The 13,252-nt window shown below is 33.9% G+C and overlaps 1 protein-coding gene across 2 annotated transcripts in view; it reads left to right on the top strand.

Moving 5' to 3' along the window:
* LOC145266591 (structure-specific endonuclease subunit EME1-like) overlaps positions 1-13,252 on the top strand; it is a 41,754-nt gene that overhangs the window by 8,554 nt on the left and 19,948 nt on the right. For both annotated transcript variants that reach the window (XM_080122437.1, XM_080122438.1), the window contains exons 3-5: positions 1,908-2,051; positions 5,130-5,297; positions 10,508-10,600. In XM_080122437.1, the coding sequence (XP_079978563.1) occupies positions 1,908-2,051; positions 5,130-5,297; positions 10,508-10,600 (405 nt within the window). The remainder of the gene's footprint in view (positions 1-1,907; positions 2,052-5,129; positions 5,298-10,507; positions 10,601-13,252) is intronic.

Raw genomic sequence — 13,252 nt, 5'->3', positions numbered from 1 at the left:
TTTTTTATGACAGATTTGAATTTTTTTTTTCAAATAAAATTTGCAAAGTTGATGAATTTTTTTTTTCAAATAAAATTTGCAAAGTTGATGAATTTTTTTTTTCAAATAAAATTTGCAAAGTTGATGAATTTTTTTTTTCAAATAAAATTTGCAAAGTTGATGAATTTTTTTTTTCAAATAAAATTTGCAAAGTTGATGAATTTTTTTTTTCAAATAAAATTTGCAAAGTTGATGAATTTTTTTTTTCAAATAAAATTTGCAAAGTTGATGAATTTTTTTTTTTCAAATAAAATTTGCAAAGTTGATGAATTTTTTTTTTTCAAATAAAATTTGCAAAGTTGATGAATTTTTTAGATGCAGATTTATAATTTTGATAATTCAAACTTCTGCTCGCATCTCCAAGATTATTCTCATCCCACCCGATCGTGGCTGATGGAACGAGCACACTCTACCTCCGTGGATTAAATAAATGGTTTAGTATGAAATTGCATCTAGATTTCTGATTTCGATAAGATTTACAAGAAGAAAGTCTGATAGTCACAAATTTTGCGCTGGAACAAATACTTGGGTGGAATTCGTCTCATATTAAAATAATATTCAAATATTAGAGATCGTAACTTGCTTTTAAGAATGAAAAATATTGAATTAATTACAACAAATTTCATTGTAAAAGTCTTTTTGTTTATGCCATCTGGCACATAGTTCACAAAACCCTTTTCTGTTTCAAGACTTTCATAATGACATTCAGTTAAAGACCAGTAGAAACTGGTTTCTAACATACTTGGTTGAAGATTCACCATTGGCCGGACCATAAAAGAGTTAAATACTAACAAATTAGTATTACTTAGCACTTTATCCGTTGTGCCACAAAATGGCCTATAATGTAGAACACCACATGGAGGCGGGGAGGCAATTTATGTTTTAGGACTGTCACAATGACATTCAGTGCTCATAACTATCCTGATTGCTGCGGGCCGTCATACCTCGTCTTTTTTTTTTTACACAGTGATCACCACTTATCAAGGCCCGGAAGCCACTCAGGGATAAGGGTTATTGCAAGTACATTATGTTAGTGTGGAGATTTGATGAAGTGTTTACTTAAGGGGGCGATTCGTTAGGAATTTGTTAACATTGGACTTGAAGACATCCAAGTTGTAGTCCGGTGGGAAGCAGGCAGACAGAACAGAGTTCCACAGGCGTGCAGTTCTAAGAAAGAAGTTTTGCTCATGGAATCCACATTTTGATTTAGGCACAGATAAAGAGTGGGGGAAATTTTTCACAGTGGATTCGGCTAGACGGGTGTTTTTCGTGAAAGATTGGCGAGGGGGGACCAGAGATTGAAGTTCAGACGAGCACCTGCCATGGAAATAACGATAAAACAAGGATAGGCTCGCAACGTCTCTTCTGTGGGGGAGAGGTTGCAGGGTAGAGAAAAGGGCATCCCCCACTAAGCCACAAAGTTTATTTTGTACTCTGTCAAGGCAGGATAGGCTGTTTTTTGCAGCTCCTGCCCAGATATGGCAACAGTATTCCATCCTCGGACGTACTTGGCTTTTATATAGATAGAGAATTGCATCCGTAGTGAGATATCTTCTGGAGCGGTAGAAGGATCCCACCATCTTTCCAGCGACCTTGGCAACAGACTTGATGTACATGTTCCATTTCAGATCAGGAGTAAAGGTCTGCATTCATCCAGGATGCTGTGTGTTCTATGGGAGGAGCCGGCTCAACCCATCCTGGATGAATGTCTCCTCAAGTCACATCAAGTCAAGATGGCAACTGATTCCTGCCTTCTTGTATGCCGTTATTATGAAATACAAGTTTATCAATATTTTTTGCAGTGACCGTTATCATGATCCACGATTCTACGAACAACTGATTTTAAAAAAAAAATTTTTTTTTAATAGCTGAAGGCCGATGAAAAAGCAAAAGAGAAAGAGGAGAGACAGCGAGTGAGGCTGGCGAAACGGCTGGAGAAAGAGAAAGCCGCTCAAATCAGAAAAGCCCAACAAATGAGCAGAAAAGCTTTCCAACCAAAAGAGTGCCTTAAGGTAAGGGGAAGCAACTCTAAAAAAAAAAAACCTGAAATTTTCATTTCTTTGTTTGTATCTATTAGTGATGGGACGATTCCTATATTTTTTTCTCCCCGATTCTGTTTTAAATTTCTGATTCCGATACAATTTCCGATTCTGATTGTTTTAATATCTCTTAATATGTGCAGCCATTGTTATGGTTTTGAAAGCTGGACTATCTGCCCCCAGAATGCAGAAACGTATTAAAAGCGCAGAAATTAGGTTTGAGAGATAAATGTTAGGGGTCGATTAATCAAAAACAGAATTTGGAATCGGAAAAATAGGAGCTTTTTGGAGTGTCGGAATCAGGATCAGAATCGGAAAAATTTTAGCCTGTTTTCCGATGCTAAAACCAATTCTTTTAATTATCTTTTTTATTTGATTTTGTTTTAATAAAAACATTTTCCACTGCTTGACGTAGTAATAATAAAATAACCAATTTTTATTGATTTAAACATCCAGTAAGCCTAAAATCTCTAGCCCCCCCCCCCTCACAAGTGTGTGTTTACGTTTAAGAAAATATAAGCACATTTATGATGCGTTTTTACGGTAATCGGGACAAAATAACAGTTTTTATAATAAAATATTTAGAGATTTATAAAGAATTGGAATCAGTAATTGTATCGGAATCTGGATAAATATTGGAATCATCCCATCACTAATATATATATATATATATATATATATATATATATAGTAAAACTATAGTAATTAGTAAAAACCTGAAGAGAGTGCTCAATACTATTGCAGAGCAAATATGTGTTTTATTTATTTATTATTGTTTTATCTGTTTGGTTACATATAACCCATTTCTCTAAGGTTCTGTAAGGTCTGACGAGGCTGTTGGATCGTAAACATGGTCCAACATCCGAAACATATGTAACTTTTTTACCCCTTTTTTTGACCCCTTAAAAACAATTTTAACCAGCTAAAGACCCATAAAAAAATGGTCCATAAAAAATCCCAATCATTTGAGACCCCTAGCACCTCTCTGCGAATTTTAGTTTTAGAAGAAATAAAGTTTGAAAACCCTAACCCTAACCCCTTTTTTTTTACCCCTGTTTGACCCCTTTTTTTGATCCCTTAAAAACAATCTTAACCGGCTAAAGACCCATAAAAGAATGGTCCATAAAAAAATCCAATCATTTGAGGCCCCTAGCTCTGCAACTTTTGAAAATACAGAGACAGACAAACAGACATATAGCCGTTTATATATTAGATTTGCATTATTTAGACAACTGTTCTCATCTTGGGTGGTTGGTTGTTTTTGTTTTACGGCATATCAACCCTTTTCAGGTTATTTAATGCCGAATCCAGTGATTTTTAAGAACAAATTTTTCATAGAGTATATTTGTTGTTTTCAAGTCGGTTTCTATTTAACCCATAGTTGGGACCCTAACAGGTACTACCACTCCGGGTCAGAGTGGACCCGGGAGCAATGGCAATTAAAGGGTGGATCCACATTCCCCAAAGCCCGCAAGCTGGGGCCTCACCATAGTTTAAGGTCATATCCAGGACCTGTTCTCATCTTGAGTGCTATTCACACAACATTTTGACTGATGTAACTTGTGGCCTTCTTCAGGTGTATCATGTCGAACTTAGAAATCGGCATTGAATTTTGTATGGTACTGTTTACTTAATTAAGTTATAAAAAAAGAAAAAAAAATTTCTATAAGGTTCCAAAAATTTATACTAGAACTATCTGCAAAACTAATGGCATAGTGGATAAAGTACTTGGTAACATTCTTCCGGAGGGTGATGGTTCATTACACGGTATAGACGACACTCAAAATACAATAGCAAATTACTTAATCAATTTTTAGATGAGGACTGATAATTCGTATTTTTTGGTTTACTGTTCTCATCTTGAGTGTTATTTTTACAACGTTTCGATTGATATAATCTCCAACCTCGTTAAGATATCTTGTCGAACTCTGGAATCTGTACGGAACTCTATTTAATCTACAAGGATAGCATATTCTCGTTTTGAGTGCTGCCCCACACTGAGGATTGAACCTCCAACCTCAAGAGTGTAACTTACAACTGAATTTTACCACATACCTTGTCTACTACACTATGGGTCCTTACAGATTACTTAGGACTTCTACCTAATCATGACTGACAGAACAAGGACATGCTCCAAGTTGGGAGATTCTATTCATAAACGCTGCCGTTAGGAACTGACGAATCAAATTAATTCACGTCTGCTATCAACCAATCAGAAACCAGAATGGTCCATAAAATTGAAATCTTTTAGCGTTCCAGCAGATGTCAATACGAGAACAGTCTTTTGCTCTTTCGCTGCAAAATTATAAAGTCCAGAATCTGTGCAGAACAGCTGCCCACCAAGAATTCTTCATCTTCAGGACTTGTATAGAATAACTACCCATTGGAAACGCTTCTGAAATTAAACATGGCTTCCAATTCAAGAAATGCATGTTTTGTTTTTTCGGAATTTCTTGAGTATATTTTTTTTTCACTTTCTTCAGTGGATAAAGTACTTCGTTAAATTCAGTTGTAAGTTATACTTTTCTGGAGGTTGAAGGTTCAATCCTCAGTGTGGGCGACACTCAAAATACATGGATTAAATAAAAGGGTTCCGTTTGAAATTCTGTGCAGATTCCCTGAGTTCCACGGAAAGATTCCTAAGCTTGACATAATACACCCAAAGAAAGTCAGAGGTTACACCGATGAAAGTGTTATGAAAATAACACTCAAGATGAGAACAGTAGTCTGATTAATCCAAATATGAATAATCAATCCTCATCTCAAAAATTCAGAAATATATTTTCTTTTTAACATGTTTTCATTCGCGGAGTGATTCAGACATGGTCAAGTAAGAACGTATTTGCATGTTCTTGAACACGGAGTGATTTATGTGTTATTTGATAAAAATACCATTTGTGTGGTAACGACAATTTCCGCTTCCACCCTTCTGTGATTTATTAACAATCCCAGTAAATATATTCAACTGTTTTTGCTAATTCGAGCATTTTCTTTCATGTTCAAATCAAATTTCAAATCTTATTTTACTCTTTTGTTTCCAATTTATTTCAGCATTTGTCTGTGATTCTGGACTCCGCCCTTCTTAGCATCCCTGGCCTTGAAACGGCCATTACCGGCATTTGTGAGAACCTCGGCTCCACCTGTCTGGTTCAGTCGCAACAGATTCCATTCACCTTGTCATGGAGAAGATCCGTCATTGAAAGTGAAGTGGCTGCACAGGTAAAGATCCAACTTTCTCATTGCTTTGTTCGTTTTAACTTTATTTTATATCGGTCACGGAAAAACTTCAATTGTACATATATATATATATATACTAGCAGACCACCCAGCATTGCCCAGTCGTAAATTATGCATAAATATTTTTTAATTCATACAGAGACTGAGACATGGACGTGCGAGTATTATGTTTTTTTATAAACAGTTCACTTCTTGTAAGTAAAAAAGAATACTCAAGCTGAGATCGAAACCAAAACCTAAAGACAGTGAATCAAGTACAATAACCATTAGGCCAGCTTGACACAATCTTTTAAAAGTGTTTCCAAACCTACTTATTCTTAACATAAAGAAGCTGTCATGTGAACAATTCAGACATACGCATTCGTGAAACAGTTGACAAACAGATAAAAAAAATTTTATGCCCACCGCGTATCAATTTTTCAATTTTGACTCCTTAGCAGCCCTTTTGTCCGAATGAAAACCGATTAAAGAGTTTTCCACATGTCTGAATACTCTTTATGCCAAATTTCAAGTCTGTAGATCAAACATTGAGTATATAGGTTGAGAATTCTCACATGCACACACACACACACTTATATATATATATATATATATATATATACTCTTTATTTGGTTTTACATAAGCAGTAATATGTTGCTACACAGTCATGAGTAAGTTTCGGTCAGCTAGTTACTAGTGACTTGCAAATTTTGCTTTCATATAAGCTGTATCGCCTGAAGAGGTTTCCAGTCACTAGTAACTAGCTGACTGAAACATGCTCATGACTGTGTAGCAACATATTACTGCTTATGTAAAAACAAATAAAGAGTATATCCTACTCTATTTCGGGATTGAGCACTCTAGTATTAACCTCGTTAAACTTTATTGGTTACTTAACCTCTGGAAAACAATAACCTCAGATTATATATATATATATATATATATATATATATATATATATATATATATACATATATATATATATATAAAAGAATAACAGTACAACTACACTCCAAGATCCAAATATTTACTATTCTTAGCAAACAGCTCTATGAGCTTATTAAAATATTGGTACGTTTTCTACTGATCCATTTCTTTATGCAGAAACAATCTGGCCAAAAACCGATCACATCGATTTTCCCAAATCTCAGTACCCTGGATATCAAATTTCGAGTCTGTAGACTAAAAATTGACAGAATTATTGTGTAGGAAAATGTACACAGACACACACAGACACAGTCACTTTTATATATATATATATATATATATATATATATATATATCTGTCTGTCTGCATATTTTCAAACTCTATTTCCTCTAAAACTAAAAGTTGCTAAGCAGTGCTAGGGGCTTCAAATGATTGGATTTTTTACAGGTTGTTATTTTATGAGTCTTTAGCTAGGTAAAATAGTTTTTAAGGGTCAAAAATGGGTAAAAATTGAAAAAATCGTTAAACATTTTGCACATTCATCTTAGTTTATTTTTAATTTTTAATCGGTTTATATGTGTGTCACGTTGGTACAGTGGTAATGTCATCAGTTTTGAATGCTACAGTTTCGGTTTCGATTCTAGCTGATGGCACCTAAATACTTTTTTTTCTTTACTTTTGAAATCACGACTCTATAATAATATATACGAAATCTGGACAAATCAAAATATCATATTTAAGCGTTTTTTACACCCGGACAAAGTCCCCTCCCCCAGTATGTATATATATATATATATAGTATGAAAACATATCTATGGTAAATAAGCTACACAGTAGCATTCATACTTCATCCCCATATTTAGCCTGGTTCCCTACTGTCTGCTTTGTCTGTCTGTGACAGTCTATTGCACTGATAAAGATTAGCAGTTTTTCACAAAGCATTATAAACAAATGTTTTTTGGGGTTTTTTTTTTGTCATTTTAGTTGTTGTCTGAACCTCATACATCGGCTATTTTATATATATATATATATATATATATATATATATATATATATATATATATACTAGCATTTCAACCCGGCGTTGCCTGGGTGTTTGGATGTGTATGTTGAGCCAAAAAAAAAAAGTGGTAGTAGGAAGGCAGGCTCGAACCCATACCGCAAAGGAGGAAAAGAACGGGGTAAAACCTAATGTTTATGCTGTTACGACCACCGGCAAACCGGAAGCGACATTTTTTAAAATTAAGGCTAGACAATCTAAAGAAGAGGATAACTTTAAAAAATATCGGCAAAAAAAGTTACCCGCCCCCCCTGTAGAAAAGTGCCTAGTTGAAGGGGAAGATATTAATGTTTTTAGCCAATTTTTCGATATTTGTCGTATGAAAGATCGAACTTTAAAACGATGCTGATCTTGGTAAAATTTGTCGCCTCTATTGAAAGTTTAAGGCAGACATGCAAACAGACATACATACATACATTTATATATTGGTAACTAAAAATTTTCGACCCAAACTGATTCAAAAGCTTGCCCTATCTTTGAATACCCTTTATGTAAAATTTAAAATATTTAGACCAGAAATTGTCTGAGTAATTTGGAAGAGACCGCAGAGGTCAATTTTTTAAAAACTTTGACCCCTATTATGACCCCTTAAAATTTATTGTTTTGGGCTCAAATAAAGTTATTAAGTTAGATCCATGTCCAAGGAACCTATATCAAAAATTTCAAGTGCGTAGACCCAAAATTGTCGGAGGAGTTTGGTAGAGTTCTCAAAGGACAAATCGTTGAACTTCGACCCCTTAATTGCCAAATTTCTGGCCAAAAACCGATCACATCGATTTTCCCAAATCTCAGTAACCTGTATATCAAATTTCGAGTCTGTAGACTAAAAATTGACAGAGTTATTGCATAGGGAAATATACACAGACTTACAGACACTTTCACTTGGGGGGGGGGGAAGAATTCCAACAAAGTGCTCGATTACAAAGAAAAACTTTTTCGATATGATATAAGAGCTTAATATTTATTTAATTGTACAAAATTTCAGAAAAACATTGGTACCGTCGGTTTCAAGCCCAACATAAAGGGGACCAGTTAATGGTAAATCATAAATAATGTTAGGCTGACGAGAGCCTAACATTATTTTTGATTTACCATTAACTGGTCCCCTTTATGTTGAGCTTGAAACCGACGGTACCAATGTTTTTCTGAACTTCTGTACAATTAAATAAATAAATAAATATATATATATATATATATATATATATATATATAAAAGAATTTTTAATAATAATTTTTTTTTTAATACCTATAGACACTAGTGTTTCATCCTTTTTCAGGAATCATTGGTGCAGGGTGACTTACCGGTCGGGAGATTCAAACCCGGACACAAATCCATCTCTGACTCCATTAGCAAAGAACAAATTTCACAGCCAATCTCAACCGTGAGAAATTATCGGTGTAATTTTAACATTTATTTTTTAAATGTCATAACATCCGGCGATAGTGATCTAATGATTATAATATTATGATCTATGCATGCCAGCTTAGGTGATCGACTTTCTATTTCAACTTTAAAGTGCTCAACAATAAGAACCGAGTTTCTTAAAACGAGCTGACATAATTATTACAATAATAATTTTTTTTATATTTGTTATGGTGTTAAATGGTAATAAACAAAAGGAACACAGGATTTTTAGGAACGAAACATGTATTCACATAGATTACAGGCAAAGTCGAGTTGAGTATATCCATTCCTCAACGGTAGGACGTTTGCACACGTCCAGCTTGATCGCGTGCCAATCACTGCCGGGCACTGGTACTCGATACCAGAAGTGATGTCACCAGCGGAAGTGACGTCATGAGATAGTCCATTAATCTTATGGAGGGGCGTCTCCAACACCTATAAATCTTAGTTTTATCAGTAGTTTAACAAATAATAAATATTTATTATTTCATCAATAATACGAACAATGAAAAATTAAGATTTAACCAAAAAACAAATAACGATAAAAATAATCGTTTTGGCACCAGAAAATAGGCACAATTTTTTTCTGATATCAATACCTTAAGAAATCCGATTTTGTTTTCGATTCTAATTAATCATAGATAGATAGATAGATAGATAGATAGACAGATAGGAGTGAGGGGAGAGAGAGTGAGATAGATAGAGAGAGAGGGGGGGTTGTTAAATTTATTGGATCCATCTGTATAAGATATATAGATCTTTAGATCTTGCTCGTTTGATTGGTTGGTCTGTCATATTTAATTTTGGTCTGTCACGCTAAAGCTTTAAGTATTATACTGCTATGGTGTTAAATGGTAATAAACGAAAGGAACACAGGATTTTTAGGAACGAAACATGTATTCACATAGATTACAGGCAAAGACAGGTTGAAATTACCATTCCTCAACTGTGAGTGTTTGCACACGACTGGCTTGGCCGCGTGCCAATCTCTGACTGCTGGGCACCGGTACTCGATACCGGAAGTGACGTCGCGAGATAGTCCATTAATCCCATGGAGGGGCGTCTCCAACAATATTATATATAATATATATTTTTATTATATATATATGTGTGTGCGTGTGTATGTGGAATTAGTAGATAAACATGTAAACAGACTAATTAAAATTGCAAAATAACACACCTTTAAAACCAACAAATATTTTGGTTATGGAACTGACCTTAATTTATCAAAAAGCTATTTTTTGAATTGTTCTAATTAGCTGTAATTTGTAATTAACTGAATGAGGTTACTAACCTTTCATTCAGCTATTTCTTTTACCATTTTTTTTACTTTATGTTGATTCAACCATTCTCTAATATTTCTGGAACTCTTTCTCCTGATTGTTTTCCTCCTATGTATAGACTTGGTCTTTTCAAAATTAAAGTTGAGAGGCTTCTCATGTCTTTGTAATAATCATCTTTTGTTCTTGTTACATCAAAAGGTTCAATTTTTAGAAAAAAAAAAAAAAAGCTAGTATTAAAGATGGGGAGGGAGTGTCGGCACTTTGAGTAGAGTTATCTCCCCATGGCGTTTCTAAAATTCAAACAAAAATTTAAAAAAAATCCAAGATGCTGACTTCAACGTGCTGTCATAAAAACATGTTTTTCCACTGTAAAAAAAAACTACTCAATCAAATTAAGTGGAATTTTTTTTTTCGGAGATCTTCAGTTCAAAACAGATACGTACAATGTAACCTTTTTTCGATATTTTCATTTTTTAATGTCTTAATTAAACTGTGCAAGTACCAAATTTTATTCTTTGTTTTTTATTTTTTTTCAGGGGCAGACAACTCTAAAAGAAGTTGATGAAGATGAAATTGTAGTGTGTTTACCTTTGGAACATTTTGTTGAACTTGTGGTTGGAGGCAAACAGGTAATTCACGATATAAAAAATGATTTACTTACAAATTACTGTTTTATAATGATTTCTATGATCACATGATCCTTATGATTTTGCTTCCTCGCTCCCCAGATCTCAATTCCGAGATCAATTTTGAATCATTTTCAGAATCTCTCTCTCTCTCTCTCTCTCTCTCTCTCTCTATATATATATATATATATATATATATATATATATATATATATATATATATATATATATATACGAGCAAACAGTTAATAAAACATGTTAAAAAACACTTTGAAAAAGAGTTAAAAACATATTTAATCTGAAAAGGAAACACTTTTTGACATGTTTTATTAACTGTTTGCTCGTATTATAAGCTCTATCTCCTATTTGGTTTTATCGAGCTTTTACATCTGGCTGAGATAACTTTATAAATATTAATTCTTTAATATTTATATTATACTTTAATTTTACCATCTTGGATCATTTTGGTAAATTTAATTGTAATTTTTATTTTATATATATATATCATTCAAACACGGTAGTGTTTGAATATACGGTTAAGTGGCAGTTTTAGTCATTTAGGACTGCTTTAAAGCTTCACCACTCAATCATTTTTCGACCAAATTTCAAACAATTATTACAGTTTATAGATCACCTTCTCAGCTATATTGTGAAAAAAAGTTTTCAATTTTCGTTCAGTAAAACAAAAGTTATGATGAATTTACTGATGATCAAAATCGGAAAAAAAAACATAAGAAGGTGAGCAACGTTTTATTATGCCTGGTTTCCCTAGCAACCATGTCGCTTCAGCACCTAGTGTTGCTACTAATTCACTGCTGTCGCGAAAAGAGAAGTAACAAGTGAAACAGACAGAATGAAAGGGAGATAATTGGGAGGATTTTATTGAAGCAGACGAGTGCTGTACATTGTTATTACACAGATGGCTAAAAGAAAGTCTGCACTTGTAATTTTTTCAAAAATTTCAAATTTAAGCTAAATTTAATGTAACTGTTTAAACAAACTATACCCCATTCGATTGGCTTTTCATTCTTCTATAATTTTACCTGTTCATATTTGATTTTTAATTGAAGTATTCTAGTGTTCACATCAATTTAAAAAAAATAACGTCAAGTTAAAGAGGAAAAAAAAAATGTCCGCACAATGGAAAATTGTTATTTAATTGTAACTTTAGGGCATTAATGCAACACAAATACAACAGGAACACAATGAACTAGTTAATATTTAGTAGCATAACCCTTCTGTAATTTGAGAGCCTGCAATCTTTTGGGAATTCCTTGAATTAGACTGCAGCAATACTCCAGGGAAAGGGCATCCCACTTTTCTTTAATTTTTGTCCAAAGTTCTTCAAATTTGAAATTTTATCATTGCGTAGCTGTTGCTTGATGTAATGCCATACATTTTCGATAGGATTGAGGTCTGGAGATTGTGCAGGCCAATCCAAACATGGAATATCATGCTCTTCCAGGAACCTCTTGACACTATCAGCTGTGTGAATGGGAGCATTATCCGCATGAAGATGGAATTATCATCCAAATTTCGACCAAAGTCGGGTAGAAAATGCTCAGTCAACATATTAATGTACTTGGTCAAATTAATTCGACCTTGCAAGCAAACTACAGGTTCTGGACCATTGGTACTAATAATGCCCCACACCAAAACTGAACCTCCACCACCTTGCAGCGTTGAAACTGAGCACCTAGGATTAAATTCTTCGTCTTTCCTCCGACGGATGTACTGCCTACCATCTGCTCTTTACAGAAATCATTGGCTTGCATCTTGCAACATATCCTCACAAATTAAGTTTCTTTAATCTGTTCTTGACAGTAGAAAGAGAGCACTTTTTAACAAGATTGCACTGTTGTTGGATTTGGGGAGCCGTTTCAAATCTGTTTCTTAGGCTGCAGATCTTGATAGCATTGTCTTCCCTGTTAGAAGTAACTCTAGTACGACCAGATTTAGGGGCATCACAAACTCTGCCAGTGGTTTTGTGCTTTTGCACCGTCTTTCGTACCATATTCTCATCACATTTCAATCTGCGGCCGATTTCTCGATTGGATAAACCAGAAAGGTGCAGATTAATGAGCATCACTAAGAGAATGTCGTTTCATATGGACTAAATGTTACGTTGTATAACCTGAAACAACAACAATTATGATTAGAGATGCTTTGTTGCCTGTTGATGGATATTTTAAACTGATTTAGGGGCGATGATTTAAGCTGATTTAAAGCGAATTTGTTGCTGCAGACTTTCTTTTTGCCTCCTCAATTTGAAGTTATTTTTTTAAATTGAACACTAGAATATTTAAATTAAAAGTCAAATATGAACAGGTACAATTATAGAGGACTAGAAGGCGAATCAAATGAGGTATAGGTTGTTTAAACAGTTACATTAAATTTAGCTTAAACTTGAAGTTTTTTAAAAAATTACAAATGCAGACTTTCTTTTTTGCCGGCACTGTACATATGTTTATGGAATAATAAAAATAAGACCAAAATTAAACAAAGAATAAGTGAATTGATTGGAATCCTGGAAAAATCATGGATTACAATAGAAAAATGAAAGCATGAAAAGTAATATGGTTAAGCTTAAGCATGGAAAAGTAAAGGACTAGTTGTTAAAACTGGAAAAGAAAAGGACAAGATATTCTAGTAAAA

Source organism: Euprymna scolopes, chromosome 41 (assembly GCF_053919585.1).
Source record: "Euprymna scolopes isolate OS-2025 chromosome 41, ASM5391958v1, whole genome shotgun sequence".
In the NCBI taxonomy this organism is placed as follows: domain Eukaryota; kingdom Metazoa; phylum Mollusca; class Cephalopoda; order Sepiida; family Sepiolidae; genus Euprymna; species Euprymna scolopes.
This window is presented reverse-complemented; position numbering and strand designations above follow the sequence as displayed.